This window comes from Centroberyx gerrardi, chromosome 3 (genome assembly GCF_048128805.1).
Source record: "Centroberyx gerrardi isolate f3 chromosome 3, fCenGer3.hap1.cur.20231027, whole genome shotgun sequence".
Classification (NCBI taxonomy): domain Eukaryota; kingdom Metazoa; phylum Chordata; class Actinopteri; order Beryciformes; family Berycidae; genus Centroberyx; species Centroberyx gerrardi.
In genome coordinates, this window is record NC_135999.1 from 9,544,969 (window position 1) to 9,562,797 (window position 17,829).

At 44.6% G+C, this 17,829-nt stretch overlaps 1 protein-coding gene across 9 annotated transcripts in view; it reads left to right on the forward strand.

Moving 5' to 3' along the window:
* The window catches only part of rbm47 (RNA binding motif protein 47), a 30,508-nt gene that overhangs the window by 6,929 nt on the left and 5,750 nt on the right, over positions 1-17,829 (forward strand). For 6 of the 9 annotated variants that reach the window (XM_078290558.1, XM_071911385.2, XM_071911384.2 and 3 more), the window contains exons 3-6: positions 14,735-15,599; positions 15,785-16,121; positions 16,633-16,656; positions 17,168-17,377. In XM_078290558.1, coding sequence (XP_078146684.1) covers positions 14,766-15,599; positions 15,785-16,121; positions 16,633-16,656; positions 17,168-17,377 — 1,405 coding nt within the window. In that variant the 5' untranslated portion in view covers positions 14,735-14,765. The remainder of the gene's footprint in view (positions 1-14,734; positions 15,600-15,784; positions 16,122-16,632; positions 16,657-17,167; positions 17,378-17,829) is intronic. The other 3 variants (XM_071911388.2, XM_071911391.2, XM_071911389.2) reach the window with 3 other exon arrangements.

Below are 17,829 nucleotides of genomic sequence, written 5' to 3' on the forward strand. Positions count from 1 at the left end.
TTGACCACCACGTATTTTCTGAGTTTATCCAATGGGGTTTTGAAAGTTTCACAAGGCCACGGTCTGTAGAACGTCTCTCAACCCATAAAAATGTGACATGGAAGTGACAAAGATGAAAATCATCAAAATTGGAGTGACAAGGTGTTCACATGACACCAGCCATATGACAGTCAGTGTTGTTTCCCAGTGTTGGGGGAGAGGACAGTCATCCATGTTGACGTTACAGCGGTTACTGGTTACTGGCCAGATAATAAGTAGCTGCAGTGTGGTTAAAAGCCATGAGGATGACTCTCTCTCTCTCTCTCTCTCTCTCTCTCTCTCGCTCTCTCTCCTCACTGTGCAGTTGTTTGTGTGCTCTCTGGTTTTCTTGCTCCTTCACCTCTTTTCTCTTTTTTTTCTCTCTCCCTCTCTCTCTCCTTCCCCGTCTCCTTGACCTTGGCGGTGATTGTAGCACCTAAACACACGGCCCCTGCTCTCCCATTGGCTAGACGAGCCACATGACTGCAGTGTCAGCTGACCAATTTCTAGGGAAAAGGGGAAACTTCTTTCATCAGGAAGGAAGAGAAAAAAAGCGTAGGACTTTAATGTCAGATACTGGGTGTGTGCGCGTGTGTGCGTGTGTGTGTGTGTGTGTGTGTGTGTGTGCGTGTGTGTGTGTGGGAGGGCAGAACGGCTCTTTTGCTCCGTTTTGTGCTGAGTCATTTATGTTAATCATAAGTGGGACAGCAGAATTGGCTGAAGCTACAGGATAGTTAAAGGATGTGAGATGAACCTTTGAATGAGGAAGTGTTACAACCGAAATTCCCTACAGAGTAGTACAAGTATCCATACTGGTGAGGATATCTAACCATTAAAGCAGCCATACTGGAGAAGAGAGTTTTCCACTTGCTCTGCAACAGGTTTAATCCTTCTGTCCCTGTCACACACGCTCTGACCTTGGATTTGTGTGCGTTCATGTGCATGCATGTGTTCTCTGTTGCTTGTGCCAGCATGTGTGTGCGCGTGTGTGGGTGGGTGCGTGTGTGTACATTTGTGTGTGTGTGTGTGTGTGTGTGTGTGCGTAAGGCAACCTGTGGAATTTGCTCCCTCTGTGGGGACGCAGAGATTTGGCATCCAGAAGGAGCTGTAAGGAGGCAAATAAGAGCGGAGACAGTTTAAGAGTTTGTAGATTTGAATCCCAAATGCTCTTAAATCTTTCCTTTGAACACTTGTGTAGAGCATTGAATAAAATGATGTAGCCTTTTTTTGTCTGTAAAAAAAAAAAAGGAAAAGATTGTGATGATGTTTGTGAGAAGCAAAGAGAGTGAGTGGAGGGAGACAAAAAGACTGGGGGAGTTAAAGGGGAGGTGGAAGGATGGTATAAGAGAGAGGGAGAGAGAGAGAGAGAGAGAGAGAGAGAGAGACAGACAGATGGAGAGCGTTAGTTCATGGTCAAGGTCACAGCAAAACGCCAGAGGAGGACCTCTGACACTTGGAGTCTTAGGCAACCAATCACTCAGACACACACACACACACACACACACACACACACACACACACACACACACACTTGCAGTGTTGCTGACGTTGACGAAGCTGTAATCCTCTAGCTGTTGGACGTATTTTCTCGACAAACAAGCACTTTGTTCTGCTGAGGCACTTCAGCTGTCTCACATGGCCCACTGGGACTCACATCTCAGGACATTCACGCACACACACACACACACACACACACACACACACACACACACACACACACACACTCATATTCACAAGCATCTTTTTATCGAAAACATTGGCATTTTTATCCCACACAAGGACTCTGAAGCTTACATACGATACAGCACATTCCAATGGTGAATATTTTTTTTTTATTCAATGTTTACGACAACAATTAGGGTGAAAAGTGCCGACACAGCAGGGTTATTGTGTTTCTTTCATTCTGTGCATGAATCTTATATGAAATGAAATTCTGTACGAGTGCCGTAATAGGAAATGCCTATACCGGAAAATGATCAAAGTGTTTTGTAACCCAACCCAACTATCATGGTTGTCGACCATACGTATTGCATGAGACAAGTATTGTGTGTCTATTGCAACAGATTTATAGCCACTTTGTAGAGGGTTCTATGACCCAGATCCCAATCATGTTAAATAGGGCAGAATTATCAGCTTGGAAGGCTGCTGATAACAAATGGAAACTGGCACACAATATGTGTGAATGTGTATGTATGTGTTTGTGTGTGTGCATGCATGTATGTGTGTGTATGTGTGGTGTTGCCCGGGATGGTGGAGGGGTGGGGTTTGTATGTGTGTGTGTATGTGTGTGTGTGGGGAAGGGGGGGTACCGTAAATCCAAGTTTGACTCACCAGTGTATCCGTTACTCTCAGCTTGGTTGGCAACAAACACACATGTTGAATGCTTCAGGGTCTTCAGGACGCCACACACTCAAACACTCAACCCCCCCCTCCCTCAGTGACCGTTGTAAAGCTGTTTGTGTACAGCTTCCCACTGTTGTGTATGGGTTCGCCTCAGACCTGTAGGGCCAGTTCCCCCATCTATCTCTGCCTCTGTTGGTACTGTGCTGATGGCTATCATCACTGCACTGCTGTCACACTGGGGCCCCACGTGCCTCTCTCCATCTGCCTGTCTGTCTACCTGTCAGTCTGTCTCTCTGTGTGTGGGTATATGCGTCTGTATTATTCTGATTCAACAGGTACAAAAATGTATGTGTGTGCCGCATGCGTCTATGTGGTCAACGTGTGTGTGTGTGTGTGTGTGTGTGTGTGTGATACGGTGTGTTAGTAATAAAGTCATCTTGGCCTTCTGATCAACCTCTCCTCCACCTTCAGAATGGCTTTATGGCTCTGCATGGCCTTCAGTCCAACCTTATTACACCTGTTGGGGTGGGAGTGGATGTCTCCATCTGCAAACTTTGAACCGCCTGCCTTTACTGCGTGTGTGTGTGTGTGCTGGCGAAAAAAAGAAACGCGAGAATCAGTGATTGCATGTCCTTCATTAACAGAGTCATTGGTTAATGTGTCACTTGTACAATGGCAATTGCCCACACAAACACACACACACACACACACACACACACACACTTGCTCTGGAGAAGAAAGGAACCCCATCTGATAAGAGCATAGTGCCCTGTCTTTCTTTAGGGTTGTTTAAGGTTATGTACACTTCCACTCATTGTCGACATGATCTCCTTCTCATTCCACCTGACCCCTCGCTCTGTGTTTCTGACAAATATGACTGGAATGTGATCGGTTTGGTCTGTATGCTCTTTATCCATCTCCATTGTGTTTATCACTATGTAGCCGCCAAACTGGCTTTCAACCCATACTTGATGCAGCCAGCAAAAAAAAACAAAGCTTCTTAGCATTTGTCAGCTGCCCAAACTAAAATGTTATTTCTTGTTATTTATTTAACATCAGAATCCCTGTCAGTGTTTGGGCCCGGTCACACCGGGATTGGCCTAGCGAAATCTATTAAAATTATATAATGATTTGTGCCCGCATAGTGCTAGTGGCGGACTTTAAGGCAAACTGGCCAGTGGAGGTAGTGCTGACTTGTGTTCACTGCTAGCTAGCCATGTTGAATTTGAGTCACAACCAAAAGAAAGCTTTGGCTATCATGCTGATAAAATGCTCTGAACAAGCCAACCCTGCTAAAATGAAAGCTTATTCCATGTTGAGGAAGGGGGTCAGTCCCGCCCACTCCTTTCATATTGGTTGATCATCAGGGACTCAACAAATTTGAACTCTGCACCAAGCGAATAAAACAATGTTACTAGCTTTGCAAGCGGAACAGAACTCTTTGCGGTGGTGTGACCATCAGACCTCTCAGACCAGCTCTAGCTGAGAAATCAAAGTGTCATCACGGTGAAACCTGCCAAATTCAGTCTTTAACAATTTTATCCAAAAATGCCTTTCAAGAGAGACCCTAAATTCAATAACAAATTTAAACAAGTGATGAAGCAAACTCTTATTGAACATCATAATCAAGAATCAAGAATAGATTCTAGGTGTAAATACTTGGTTCAGTGAAACAGTCTTGTGATGTTTTCAGTGACAACTGAAGAGTGACAGGTGATGCATGTCTATATAAAGCTCTGATGAACTCTGATATTTATTTTTAGTTTATTTATAATGTGGCCTGCAATTTGGAATAACGTGTTTCCGCCTGTTTTGTGTGAAGTATGTTTTCTGAGCTCTGTGTGTGTGTGTGTGTGTGTGTGTGTGTGTGTGTTTGTTGTCGACTCGTCATTGTAAACTTGTGATGGATAGTTTCTGCTGACGTCATCCTCTTGGACAGAAAGGTTGGGTGGAGATGGAATTTCGAGTGGTTGTCATTGATAAGAAAACAACATATTCCAACATGTTTCTCCAGCATGACTCTTGAAGGTCCTTTTAGCCAATATCCAGATGCAGCACACACACATGTATCTATAAATGAATTTGCACACACACACATTCTCATTACTTTTCTCTGATTGTTGTCAATCAACATCTTTTGTCACACCCTCTATCCCTTTTCCCCTTTTGCCTTGTTCCTTATCAGCTGAGCGTGAGAGATAGAGAGAGAGAGAGAGAGTAGATTGAAGGAGGAAGAAAGGTGGGGGGGGTTACCTGTACTGAGTGGCCCCACCTCTCTCTCTCTGCTGGGCTTTGGGAATGAGTAAACACTAAACCACCTTTGCTACCTCCACACTCAAACAGCCAGTCTTACTGCCACAGCCTGTCAGAAACAAGGAGTGTGAATGGACAGAGGGAGTGCGTTGGAGAGTTAGACATTGTGTGCCTGTGTGTGTGTGTTTGAGTGTGCAAAGTGACTTCCAAAAGCAATACACATCTGCTGAATCTCCTTGGCCTGCTCGCCGATATCCGCGCTCCTCAGTGTGGGACACAGGTACGGTGTTAATGTGTGTGTTATCTTTCTAAAGGTCTCTGTTCTTGAAGTCTCTTTAAGAAATTGTCGTCGCTTCTTCTTCTTCTTGTTGTGTGTTTTAGTGTTTGTACTTTATTTTACACGAGTGGATGTTCGCTGGTTTGGGGAAAATGATAATATACTTCTGCTTGTTTGGCAGAATTTTGTCTTTTCTGAGGCCTGACTGTCAGATATACTGATTAAAAGGCATATAGACTGTCTTACAAGTGTCTTGATGATAGAAGGCCTTCCCTATTTCGCTGCTTTGTCAGAACCAAGATGATTGGAAGCAGACAACAAAGGCGCTTAAACCAATCAGAGTAATTTGAAGGGGGGATCTTGATGTCTTTGCATTGAAACCAGTGGAACCGGCGGAGTGGCATGACATTGTGGTGTGTGTGTGTGTGTGTGCGTGTGTGTGTGTGTGTGTGTGTGTGTGTTTAGGGTGGGGGATAAAAATGCTTCAGTGACTACATGGTGAGGCTGGTATTATTACCCATGTACTTCCTGGTTCTTCATGATATAATGAGTGGACTTTTACCTCTGTAAGGTGAGCTGTTTGTTTGTGTGTGTGTGTGTGTGTGTGTGTGTGTGTGTGAGAGAGAGAGAGATACAGAGAGAGGTAGAAGAATCCTGTTATCAGTTACATTCAATTATGCTGTTGTACAGTACATTTACGGATAAAGACGGAGTGAAAGAGTGACTGGACATTGTCAAAGTCTGTTTTTTTGAGTTACAGTAGAAACAACACAACAGAAATATCTCACTTGTATTTAAACAGAATAGATGCACGATTCAGTATAACTGTGCCCATGTAGGAGTGTGACCACACACACTTTCTGTTAACTATGTTTGTTGACAGGGTGGGCCCTTGTTTGACTATAAATATATGTGTGTGTGTGAAGGCTGGCCCTTTTGTAAGCATGTGTGTGATAGTAAGTGCGAGTATGAGTGTGAAGGACACTGGAAAAAATACAGGCTACAAAATGCAGGATACAAAACAGTATATTTTAGCATTGCATATGTGTTAAAATGCACATTTTTGACAACACAGACTCTGCAACTCTTAATCCCATTGCTTTCCCCCCCTTACACACACACACACACACTCTCTCACACACACGCAGAGGGCCACTAAAGCCTTTATCACGAGTGTGTGACAGTGTCAACGTCAGTGGTGATTGTCTGAAACAATGTCTGCTATGGCCTTGAACAGGCTAGCTGATTAGCCTGAGGAATGTGTTTGCCTAAGGAAGCAAAGCCCCTTTCAGCTAACGCTAAAGCTAAACTAGCTCTTATGTTAAGTAATGACTACAGAGTCGTATTTGGGGACATGCTGTATGTGGCAACACTCGGTTGGAGTTGGCAATGCATATATATATATATATATGTATATGTATGTATATATATATATGTATATATATATCTTTTGTAGTCAGAATTAGAATGTAGATTGTGATTGCTGTTGAACATAAAGTTTGATACGAATAAGGTTTTGTCTTCTGTAACAGATACTGTAGTTACTGTATGGTTTGCCACATGAAAGATAGTTGCCACATTGTCACATTTTCAATTGGGGGATGATTTTATTTTATAGTAGAAATTTCAACTGTCTCCCCAGAAGTCACAAGTTAAAAAGAGTGGGCTAAGATACAGACTTTGTGTAATATTACCTAAAATCGTAGTGTTTGAGTAAAAAACAAAAGTAAGTTCTGTTTAACGAAGAACTAGGGCCGACTAATGTGAAGGTCTTGAGGCAAGGTGGGGGGCTCTCGGAGTAAATGAACTGGAATCAACCCCTCAACTGAGTAGGTGGGGCGGGCTGGAGGCGGTCACTCGCGCACTCTGTCTGACCTGAAATTCTTCAGGCCAGTTTCACTTTGAAGGGCTTTCTAGCGCCGAGGGAGGCCCGAAGAGATCGGAGGGAACATTTGGTACTCCGCATCCCCTCCTCCCTACGTTCGTTAGCCTCCCTCACTCCTCTCCATCTGCTCTTTTCCTCCTCGCCCCGTTCTCTTAATTCCTCTCCTCGTCGCTGCGTGCCTAATTTCTTTCATGTCTTTCCCCTTCTCCTCGCCTCCTCGTTCCCTCCTCCTCCTCCTCCTCCTCCTCCTCCTCTCCGCACCTTCCTCGCTGCTCCTTCCTCCCCCTCCCCGCTGCTCTGCTTTGAGCTTGAGTGAACGAGAGGAATGAGGGTGACAGGTACATCGATGGGGGGAAGGAGAAAAAAAAGAGGAGAAAAGAGAGGAGAAGGAGGCAAAAGAGAACGGAGACTAGCAGAGGAATGAGGGGGGTGACTTTGGGTAGTGTTTTGTAGATTAGTTCCTAATTGCATAGGGAGAGAATTTGACTTAGATTTTGACTCCCCACACGTCGCATTTCAACTGAAAATGTCAATGGGTATAATTTACATAGTAACACAGTGCATAGTGACACATAGTTTAAGGACAAGAGGACTTCAGATACAGTGTAAAAGGGCACTGGAAGACAAACGATAGACAGCAGATATCATGTTTAAAACTGAGAAGATAAGACAACACAGCTTCCCTCTCCTCATTCAACAGTGTGACTTAATTCTCCATTCTGGTCGCTCCTGTTGAAGTCAGCATGGTTGACAGTTGAGCTGGGTGAACCGCTACATGAGGACATCATGTGTCCCTAAACCACCAGCCACAGTTCTCACTTCTCTTTCATCTCAGTCAAGTTCGTTGTTTCACTGGGTTGTGGCCATCTAGCTTTCAGCTAAAAATGGACTTTGATACAGAAAGTGTCTTTGTGATTGAACTTCTCCCCGGTTGTGCTTTACATTTTTGTAGGGCCTGACCCTAAGAATCATGTCAGCAAATCTCATTTAGATTTTTTTTTTTGGACACAGCAAAGTTGTGAGACCTACCCTAAACAATAAAGCTATGGGGGGTTACCAAAATTCACAGCGGGAGGCATTTTTATTTTCCAAAAGCAGCTTATCACTTTCTGCACATGACTAAGAGGAACTGCTTCCAAGAAAGCGCAGTGTGGTCTTACACACCGCTGTATACTCCTACAGGTCACATCGCTCTATAGAGATAACCAGCGGGCCTCTGGTCTTGTGACATGCTACTCATTTACCTATATGGATGACTTGTTACAATAGATGACAGTCATGCTATTGCTGTCACCGAGATACTGGTTACTACAGCTGCTTTATTGCTTTATTAATGGATTTTGTCTACATGGCAGATTCCATAGTGTGTATGTGTGTGTGTGTCTTACCCTTGACATGGCTTGAACAGTGAACCGTCCTGTCAGAGGCACAGTGTAACCAAAACAGTTTAAGATGCACTCTCTTATGTGATGACCCACTTAAAAATAATTTAGTGTTAACTGAGTTTCAATTGGAGTCATTATAAGACAAACCACCACCATCACTATTATAAACAAAAATCAATGTGATTTTCAGAAAAGCCACAATTTATGCTTTTTTTCCCCCTCTGAACAAACCCTATCCCTATGTAACCTACATCAGTTTGACACCACTTACTATTATGTATTCTGTGAATTTTTGTCACAAAAATGTATGTCAGTCTAAAACAGTGAGTCAGCTCTATTCCACAACTACAAAGCTGGGTGAACCTAAACCTGTGTGGGTGAGTGGGTTCATTGATCCCTGTGGGGAACTTGTGTGTGTTTGTGTTTACGTATATCTGAGCAATGATTTGCTGAATACGCACAATGATTGAGGGAGAGATGGTTATTGTTTATCCGTCTGACGTTCGGGACACTTTCTTCCTGCGGGGTTTAACGGTTAACCGTTGACCTGATGGGCCGGCGACCCCGCTGTGCGCTCACCCGAACTACCTGAGCCCTCTGAGGCGTGTCTGCCTTCTGATTGGCTCTCGCCGATGACTGACAGTTAATCTTTGATTTAGATTGACCCTTGGCAGAGGGAGGGGTGAATCCAGCGACCTGTACGTCTGGTCCCCGCCCCCCTTCCCCACTTTTCTCTCTTTTGCCCACATGAAAAAATATTGGTGATAAAAAACACACACTTTCACTCCCTCAGATTTTACTCACACACTGTCTGCTGACACATTTTTGCCACATTTTGTCTGTATTTCACTCCTTCCAAAGAAAATGATACACGAGTTTGATAGTTGATTTCACAACTTTGTTACTTGGTAGTTGTTTCTGCGAACAAGGCTGCCAGAATACAGAACACACATACCTCTCTCTCTCTCTTCCAGTTTCCCTTTTGTCTCTTTCTCTTTTTTTTTCTACCTCCATCATTCTCAGGTCTTTATGCTAAATAGACTCTCCCCTAGCCTGTTTACTCAATCGTTAAGGAGTGGGGTTGGTTTCAATGGCAGCTGAAACTCGCCACTCTGTTGACCACACACTGTGACTTTCATCTCTCTCTGTCCCTACCTGCTCTCTCTAGCCCTTTATTCCCTCTCTCCTTCTCCTTTTAAATGCACTGAGGGGAGCTGGAGGGGAAACTGTTTGTCTGAGACTAAAGCTACTGTCTTCCCCCCCCCCCTCTCTCTGGCTCCATGTCTGTTTTTCTCTCAGCCTTCTCTCTATCTGCTCTCTTGACTGCTCAGGAAGGTGTGCGTTGTTTGCTTAAGTTAAGCCGTGCTAGGAACATGTTCACCGTTGTTATGTACAAAAACACACACGTACGCACATGCACACACGCATGTACACACGCATAGACACACAGTTGCCTTAGTCTTGTGCTGACACGACTGTCACTTTATTGGATACTCTGGGTTTTCGGATGTCCTGGCAATGAGACTTACAACATGGGGGTTTGAATCCAGGCTGCGCTTCCTCTACTGTCCTTTCTGCATATCTGCAACTCTCTACTTCCTAGACCCAAAAAACTGCATTTCCCATCAGCCCCCTCTCCTCCCACAACTCCTTCTTCATTAGTTACAGCGTTCAGACAAAGTCAAAGATTTGTGGTTTTGTGCAACAGGTGCTTTGGTGTATGTGTGTGTGTATCAAAGTCCCCAACACACACACACACACATACACACACAAACACACACACACACACACTTTTCCTTGGCTCTCCTCACTTAATGTCTGCAAACGTAGAGCTGGGATCCGGCCATTTCCAGTCACGCACACACACACACACACCTTAACACACACACATACACACAAGCACCTGTTTTAGCCCCGCCTCCAGCCGCTCTCATGCTCTAGTTGCAGCTCCGGTCCAGCCAGTGTGTGTGTGTGTGTGTGTGTGTGTGTGTGTGTGTGCAGAGGAGGCCGGCCTCTCTGCTTAGTGCCCTGCTGTACCTGTCTCTCATGGAGGTGGACTAACACTCCCAGAGCAGGCAGCCAGGCAGCCAGGCAGCGCCGCGCTGTGAAGCAACAGGGGTAGCTATCCTCCCATCTGACCGCTCTCCACTTTTCCTTCCTCTTTTCTTTTCTCCAGCTCTCTTTCTGCTGTGATATCTTTCTTATGCATTCTCACTTCCTTCTGGTTTTCTTGGGTTTTATAGTGATTCTTAAGTCAGGTTGAATTGAGTATTTCAGTACGGTTCATATGTCACCTTTTTGCTTATACAGAAGAATGTTATGTTGTTTTTGTGAGCAGGAACTGTGGTTGAGATTATTACTGAGGAGTTAGTCAACGTTAGAATGCAATGGCTCTGATATGAAGTCAGTGCATCTGTCTTATTGGGAGTTCCTCTGAATTTAGATAAGACTTGTAAAACAGATTTGAAGCCAGCCTGCAATAGTAGTTGCATGACTCATTTTTGGATCTGCTGTGTCCAAGGCAGCTACAATAATGTTATCTGCTGGGTGGGTGTTTTATTAAAATAGCAACTTTGGACCGTTTTGCAATCGTTGGGGTTTCATTGGTTTATAGCTCCTGTTCTGTTGCCTTGTGACCCCGTTGTTAGGGGCGGCGGGGCGGACACTGGGAGTCAAACGTCTCCACGTGTCGCTGTGTGCATACAGCTAAGATGGCGGCTTCCTTAGGCCTGTTTTCTTCAGTACGCTGGCTCAGTGTCACTCAGGATAGAACTGCCAACTGAGAGACGCATTGTTCCTTACTGTTGAACACACAAAGACACACACACACACACACTCACACACACACATTCACACTCGCTTTTTTTGCTCAATAATCTGCAGTAAATTGGGAGCCAAAGAGAGGCCACCGGCTTAAAAATGTGATTCTCAAAAAGATCTACAAATGCTTGCCTTCTGAGAGGAACACATGGTAGTGAAGTGTTGAGTTAATGTGATGTCAATAAAATAAAATGTTGTTTTTATTTGAATGTCTTTATTCTTTCTAGCTGTGAGGAAATATGCTATTATATTGTGACTTATTTACTTATTTGAGCAAAAAGGATGGAATTAGATGGCAATATCCACAGTTTGTCTATGGCATAGTGTGCAGAGGTACAGAGTGAAGCTCATAAAGCAATTCAGTCTTCAATAACATGCTGTTAATATGTAGAGAATCAGGTGCTTCTGTCAATCATACACACAATGTAATGGACAATCTCCGTAGCGATATCTATAACCCATATAAACCTAAAACAGGTTATCTTTTAGAACACTTCAAACCAACAGGCTGGCCCCGTTACCCAATGGAAACTTTGCTCTTTAACTTCCTGGTTGTGTGCCAGCCAATTGGAGGAGCATCCTGAGTCCCGCTCCAGTGACCCTCCTTCCTGTGGCACTCTCAGTTCATGACCTTTGACCAGGTGAACCTTGAGTCTGACCCTGTGGAAGGGGTGAAGATTGGCTTAGTAGATTTTTACCTAATAACTGGTCAGCTGTTGCTATTGCGTGTGTGTAAAATGGTAAAATTGGGGTGTAAGTATCTCTACAGAAGTGGTTATCAGCTTGTTTATTAGGGTTTCTAAACCTCCGGTCGCTTACATTAGACATCCTCTGTAAATGCTCTCTCTTTTCTGTCACTGTCTCTCTCTCCATGTGAGTAAAGGCTGTGATTTGTGTTGGCCATGGTTAATCATCTACCTGTTGCTGCCTCAGGTTTCTAACACACACACACACACGCACACACACGCACGCACGCGCACGCACGCACACACACACACACACACACACACACACACACTCTCTCTCTCTCTCCCTCTCTCTCTCTTTCTCTCTCTTTCTCTTACACACTCAAACACACTCAAACAGACACACACACATACACACACATCCATGCACGTACATGAAAGGTCAGCACTTGCTAAGAAGGTACTATGGGGAGATTGCAGGCTTGCGAATGAATAATCATTGCTTTCTCTTCTGTCATCTTCCCCATTTCCTCACTTCCACACAGTGTTGCTTTCCTCCCTTTCCTCCTTGTCTCCTGTTTGTTGATGGCAGACTTTCTCAGATCAAACTTAGTTTCTGACAGATTTTGAATTGAGTGACTTTCTTTTTCTCTCTCTCTATCTCTCTCTCTCTCTCTCTCTCTCTCACACACACACACACACACAGGAGTGGTATTCCCTGCATTCTCACTTTTATTATCCTAAGGAAGAGAGATTATCGAACGGACATTCTGTGTTTCACTTCATTTTTGTTCTGATTTCCTGAGTCTCTCATAGGAAAGGAAAACCTCAGCACAACAGTAGCCAGTATTGAGGAAGTTAAGAATATCCCTGATTGGTCAAAATCAGGAAGTGGATTGCCCCACTGCAAGCATGAATAATGAATATATCATGTTTTTGACACAGAAACATTTCCTGAAGCCTTATGAAAGACTCTCGCCCCAGCCGTACGATACAGTGTGTCGACCTCGCAGTGTCACGTAGCTCCTTTTTTTTGTCAGGCAGCAGAACTCCCACAATGGATATTGTCCTCCCTTTGTCATCAATCTGGCAAGATAAGGCTGATAAGAGATGGAGTCATGTTAGCACTTCACACGGAAGGAGGGAACGAGGGAGGGCAGCAGAGACGGAAAGAAACAATGATAAAAGAGGCGTCTTAATTTAGCAGGCTAGGAGGAAAAGCTTGACTGATGTTTTTTCTGTGTGCCGCAAGTGGAGTGGCATCCCTGTTGAGCAGAATCAGAGCTTCACAACTAGATGTCCTGGTAACTTTGTCGAGCATCTAATGTCATCTTGTCCCATGTCAAAACGCAGCAACCAACCTAATGGCTAAAGATAGAAGGAAGAAATTACATCCTGCCTTTCTCCACTCCTGATTTTTGTTATCTCTTTGTCGTCTTCGCCCATCTCTCTGACCTCATCTTTCACTGAATGAATTAATGATTCTTTGTGTGCATTGTAAGCATTCCAGTTTCAATCAACCAAAGATAAAAAATTTTGATTTGTATCGTACATCCACTGACCATTTTCTTTGGTATTCAAGGCATCTCTTTTTCAATTCTATCAAGCTCCCATTTCTATCATTCTGCCCCCACTGAGAGCGAGGTGTGAGTCAGTTTGCAGGTAATTCTAAGCGCTCCAGCCTTGGATGAACCAACAAGTGAACAGGTGTGTGTGTGTCTGTCTGTCTGTGTGTGTGTGTGTGTGTGTGTGTGTGTGTGTGTGTGTGTGTGTGTGTGGGTGTGGGAGGGTGGGATACTGGGTCAGGTCAAATGAGTGTGTGCGTTACCATGGTTGCTTGGCTTTGTAGTGTTTTACCTTTGTTGACTGCCTCACCTATCTCCGTCAAAGTCCAGGCAAACTCATGACACACACACACACACACACACACACACACATACACACTCACTCATGCATATGCACACCGCCTGCCTTCCTTAGAAGGGGTTGTTGTTTATTTGGCCTATTTGCTTATGTGACCATGGTTTGGTCAGACAAAAAGCAGTTTGCTTTGTAGTCCGTGTTTGATTGATTGCCTCAGTGTTGTATAAAGCACGGTGATCTGGGGATTTAAATTGCTGGGGATTTTTCCGTTCTGAATGCTAGTGGTGTTGGAAAACGGGTTAGAGAGTAAGAGGTTTATGTTTGGGAAGCCGATTTCTGATTGTTCTCTGTTCCTCTTATAGGGCTGTGGTCCTTAATGAAGTGGTGCACACACACACACACACACACACACACACACACGCACACACTACACCCACACACTGTATAACTATTCATATCGATAAGGAGGTTGAAAGTCCAACCCCCTCTCGTGTCAACTGTGTGTGTTTGTGTAAGACCAACAATAAATAATTGTGCACTGCTGCTTTGTCACAGCATGTAGTCATATTTTATACAAAATTCCTCTTAGAGCTTAACCTAACTCTGACATGTCTAACCTACCTCTGTCACACACACACACACACACACACACACACACACCCACACACACACACACACACACACACACACACACGTCTGGAGCATGTGACCTAGTCGTACTCAGTGAACCTTGAGCTGGGGTTTTCAGGGTTTACAGCCCCTGATAGGGGTCAGAGGTCAACAAGGGATCTGAGGAACTCAGCAAAACAAGGCTGTAAAACCAGTGATAGGGGAGGGAGCTCTGGGGATTTATAGACTCTCATTTGGTGTGTCCAGGTAAAATATATTGACAAATTGTAGATAGACATTTTGTGCTGTGCTGCAATGAGACAAATGGTTGTGTCTTGGTTATCCTGTAGTCTTTGTGATCTTGTGTATTTTGATTGGTAACTCTGTTGTTGGAATCATACTACAGCCTTATTATGGTCTACTATTGGTACAAACACCTGGTTTTAAACTGAGGATTCTTTTTCAATTTATCTTTTGCATTCCCCTGTTTTTCAGTCTCATTCTCTCTTAGATAGTGCCCGTGTTTGATAGAATTTGATGTTGCCTTGAAAACAGAATTTGTAAACCTTTCTCTCAATCCCTCTCTCCTCCCTAGGCCCCAGATCTGATTGGATGGTTTTATCAGAATGACAGCCGAAGATCCCGCTTCCTCCTCAACCATGAGCAATAACGCTGCCCCCTCCAGCTCCAAACCCTCTGGCCCCTCCCACCACTCTATCCATGGACAAATCACCATCCCTGAAGGTGTGGCAGGCGCTCCCAATGAGGCCGCCCTGGTGGCCCTGATGGAGCGCACTGGGTACGGTATGGTCCAGGAGAATGGTCAACGGAAATACGGCCCCCCACCTGGCTGGGATGGTCAGTCTCCGCCAAGGGGATGTGAAATCTTTGTGGGTAAAATCCCGCGGGACGTTTATGAGGATGAGCTGGTCCCAGTGTTTGAGTCTGTAGGACGCATCTATGAGATGCGCCTGATGATGGACTTTGATGGGAAGAACCGTGGGTACGCATTTGTGATGTACACACAGAAACATGAGGCCAAGCGGGCTGTGCGGGAGCTCAACAACTATGAGGTGCGGCCTGGGCGGCTGCTGGGGGTCTGCTGCTCCGTGGATAACTGCCGTCTTTTCATCGGTGGGATCCCCAAGACCAAAAAGCGGGAGGAGATCCTGGAGGAGGTCTCTAAGGTGACAGAGGGCGTGCTAGACGTGATTGTTTACGCCAGCGCTGCAGACAAGATGAAGAACCGTGGCTTCGCCTTCGTGGAGTATGAGTCGCACCGTGCAGCCGCCATGGCCCGCAGGAAGTTGATGCCGGGGCGTATCCAGTTGTGGGGCCACCAGATCGCAGTGGACTGGGCGGAGCCAGAGATTGATGTGGACGAGGACGTGATGGAGACGGTGAAGATCCTCTACGTCAGGAATCTCATGATGGAGACCAGCGAGGAGACGCTTAGACAGGTGGGATTGGTTGACTGGTTTGGATTGGTTGATTGATATTTCAGTATGCATGCTGTTACTGGGTAAAAAAATTAACTGACATGAAGAGGTAGTCTTCCAGGCTCAGTGAACAACATGGATTTAGCTTTTGATCAAGTCAAGCAACAATGAAATTAGCAATCACCAGTCCTTTCTCTATCAACCAGGTGTTTAGTCAGTGGAACCCTGGCTGTGTGGAACGTGTGAAGAAAATCCGTGACTATGCCTTCGTCCACTTCACCTCCCGGGAGGACGCCGTCCTGGCCATGGACCACCTCAATGGCACAGAGGTGGAGGGGTCCTGCATTGAGGTGACTCTGGCCAAGCCAGTTGATAAAGAGCAGTACACGCGCTACCAGAAGGCCTCCAAGGGGGGCGCTGTTGCCGCAACTCCAGAGGCTACTCAGCAGAACTACGTTTACCAGTGTGATCCCTACACACTGACCTACTATGGTTACCCCTACAACACCCTCATTGGACCTAACAGAGACTACTTTGTCAAAGGTTAGAATTCATTTTATCTTTTTGTAATAGTAATGCTCAGCAGCCAGATCCAAAGAGTTTCTCTTAAAGCCAGCCATTTACTCACCATGTATTTATTGTAAATGTTCAGCAGAAACACTCTGGTCTACTGTGCTGCTGTAGATCTTATAATGACATCCAAAAGATACTGTTTTAGGGGCAATGAAGAACACACTCCATCAATAGAGAACTCTATGATTTTTAAATGGACATAATGACGAAGATAATAGTGATTTAATCTATGATGGCTAGAATTGTGTTTGATGAAAGCTTTTTAAAATCTTTAACTTGATGAGGGTTTGTGGCTTAAAATCAGATTTGTTGTTTGAAAAGCAAACACAAAAGATAAAAACAAAACTGATGAGTTAAGGTGTTGGACCAATGAATGCTAATCCCATTACCTTTGATGACTGATTAAGTATGGTCTTTGGGTGGTAGCAGGAAAATCTATTTGACTTTCAACAATCATTGTGTTTTGGTTTTCTCTCCAAAGGAGCCCCAATGATACAGAACAATGGTAATCTCTCACATCCTTATTCCTACTTATTCCTTCAATGAACAATGAACTTCTTTGCCATGTGACAAACTCTCTGGTTTCTAACACCTTCCTCTCCTGCTGTGCTGTCACTTCCCATCTCATACTGGGTTACTGAAAAGATCACAACAAAGTCAAGAGCGTCCAAGAATACCATTTTACAATGCTACCAATTTGCATAATAGCATCAAAATACAAGTCAGAACAGTGTTCAGAAAAGAGGCCACACTGGAACCAAAGAAATCCAAACAAAAATATCTTGAGCTCAACAAAATATTGCTACATTAGCTTGGAGCTAACTTATTCTCCTTGGTTACATGTTACATTTAAGAAAAAATGCCTGATATCTTGAGAGGAACGTTCAAAGAAGCTCTAATCCTATTGGCCTTTCTTGTTGCCCTACACAATTTTAAGAGCTGCCCCCAGACAATTGCTGCTGCCCAAGTCCTAAACCACAACCCCCTTTTTATTATATTACATATTGTATTTCAAGCAGGTACTGTGCGAGGTCGTGGTCGCGCTGCTGCAGGTAACCGTACCCCCGGACCGCGGGGGTCCTACCTGGGGGGTTACTCTGCCGGCCGTGGCATCTACAGCCGCTACCACGAGGGCAAGTCCAAGCAGAACGAAAAGCCCTATGAGCTGATGCCCAGTCTGGAGCTGGCTGCCTCCGTCAACCCAGTTGGCATCAAACCTGGCACAAGTCAGTGAGATAGACAAATCCACATCCTCGCCCACCCTCAAAACCCTTTACTAAACCTTCCAACCCATCATTTTCTCCCTGCCGTGTGCTGTTTGAGGAACTCTTTTTTTGAATCAAGGCTGTGGTTGTTGCTGGATGGGCACGTGCAAAAGGACTTTTTGGAATTTCCGTGATTTACAATTATGGATGATGACTCCAAATCTCCGTCCTTTCTAGCGTGGCCAGGCAGTAATTGTCATCCTTTGTTCATCAGTCTTTCCTCTTTTTTCCATATCAATCTGAGGAGAGATTTGTCTCTTTGTGATGTGGGGACTGATGCGCCTACAATCTCCTTTAACACATGCACTCAACTCCAGTTTTTGGCTGAAACGTGGTTGGCAGTATCTTGTCTTTTTCTCTGAGTCAGGGCTGAATAAAAAATATGGAAGAAAATGTAAGATTTCCTTTTTGCA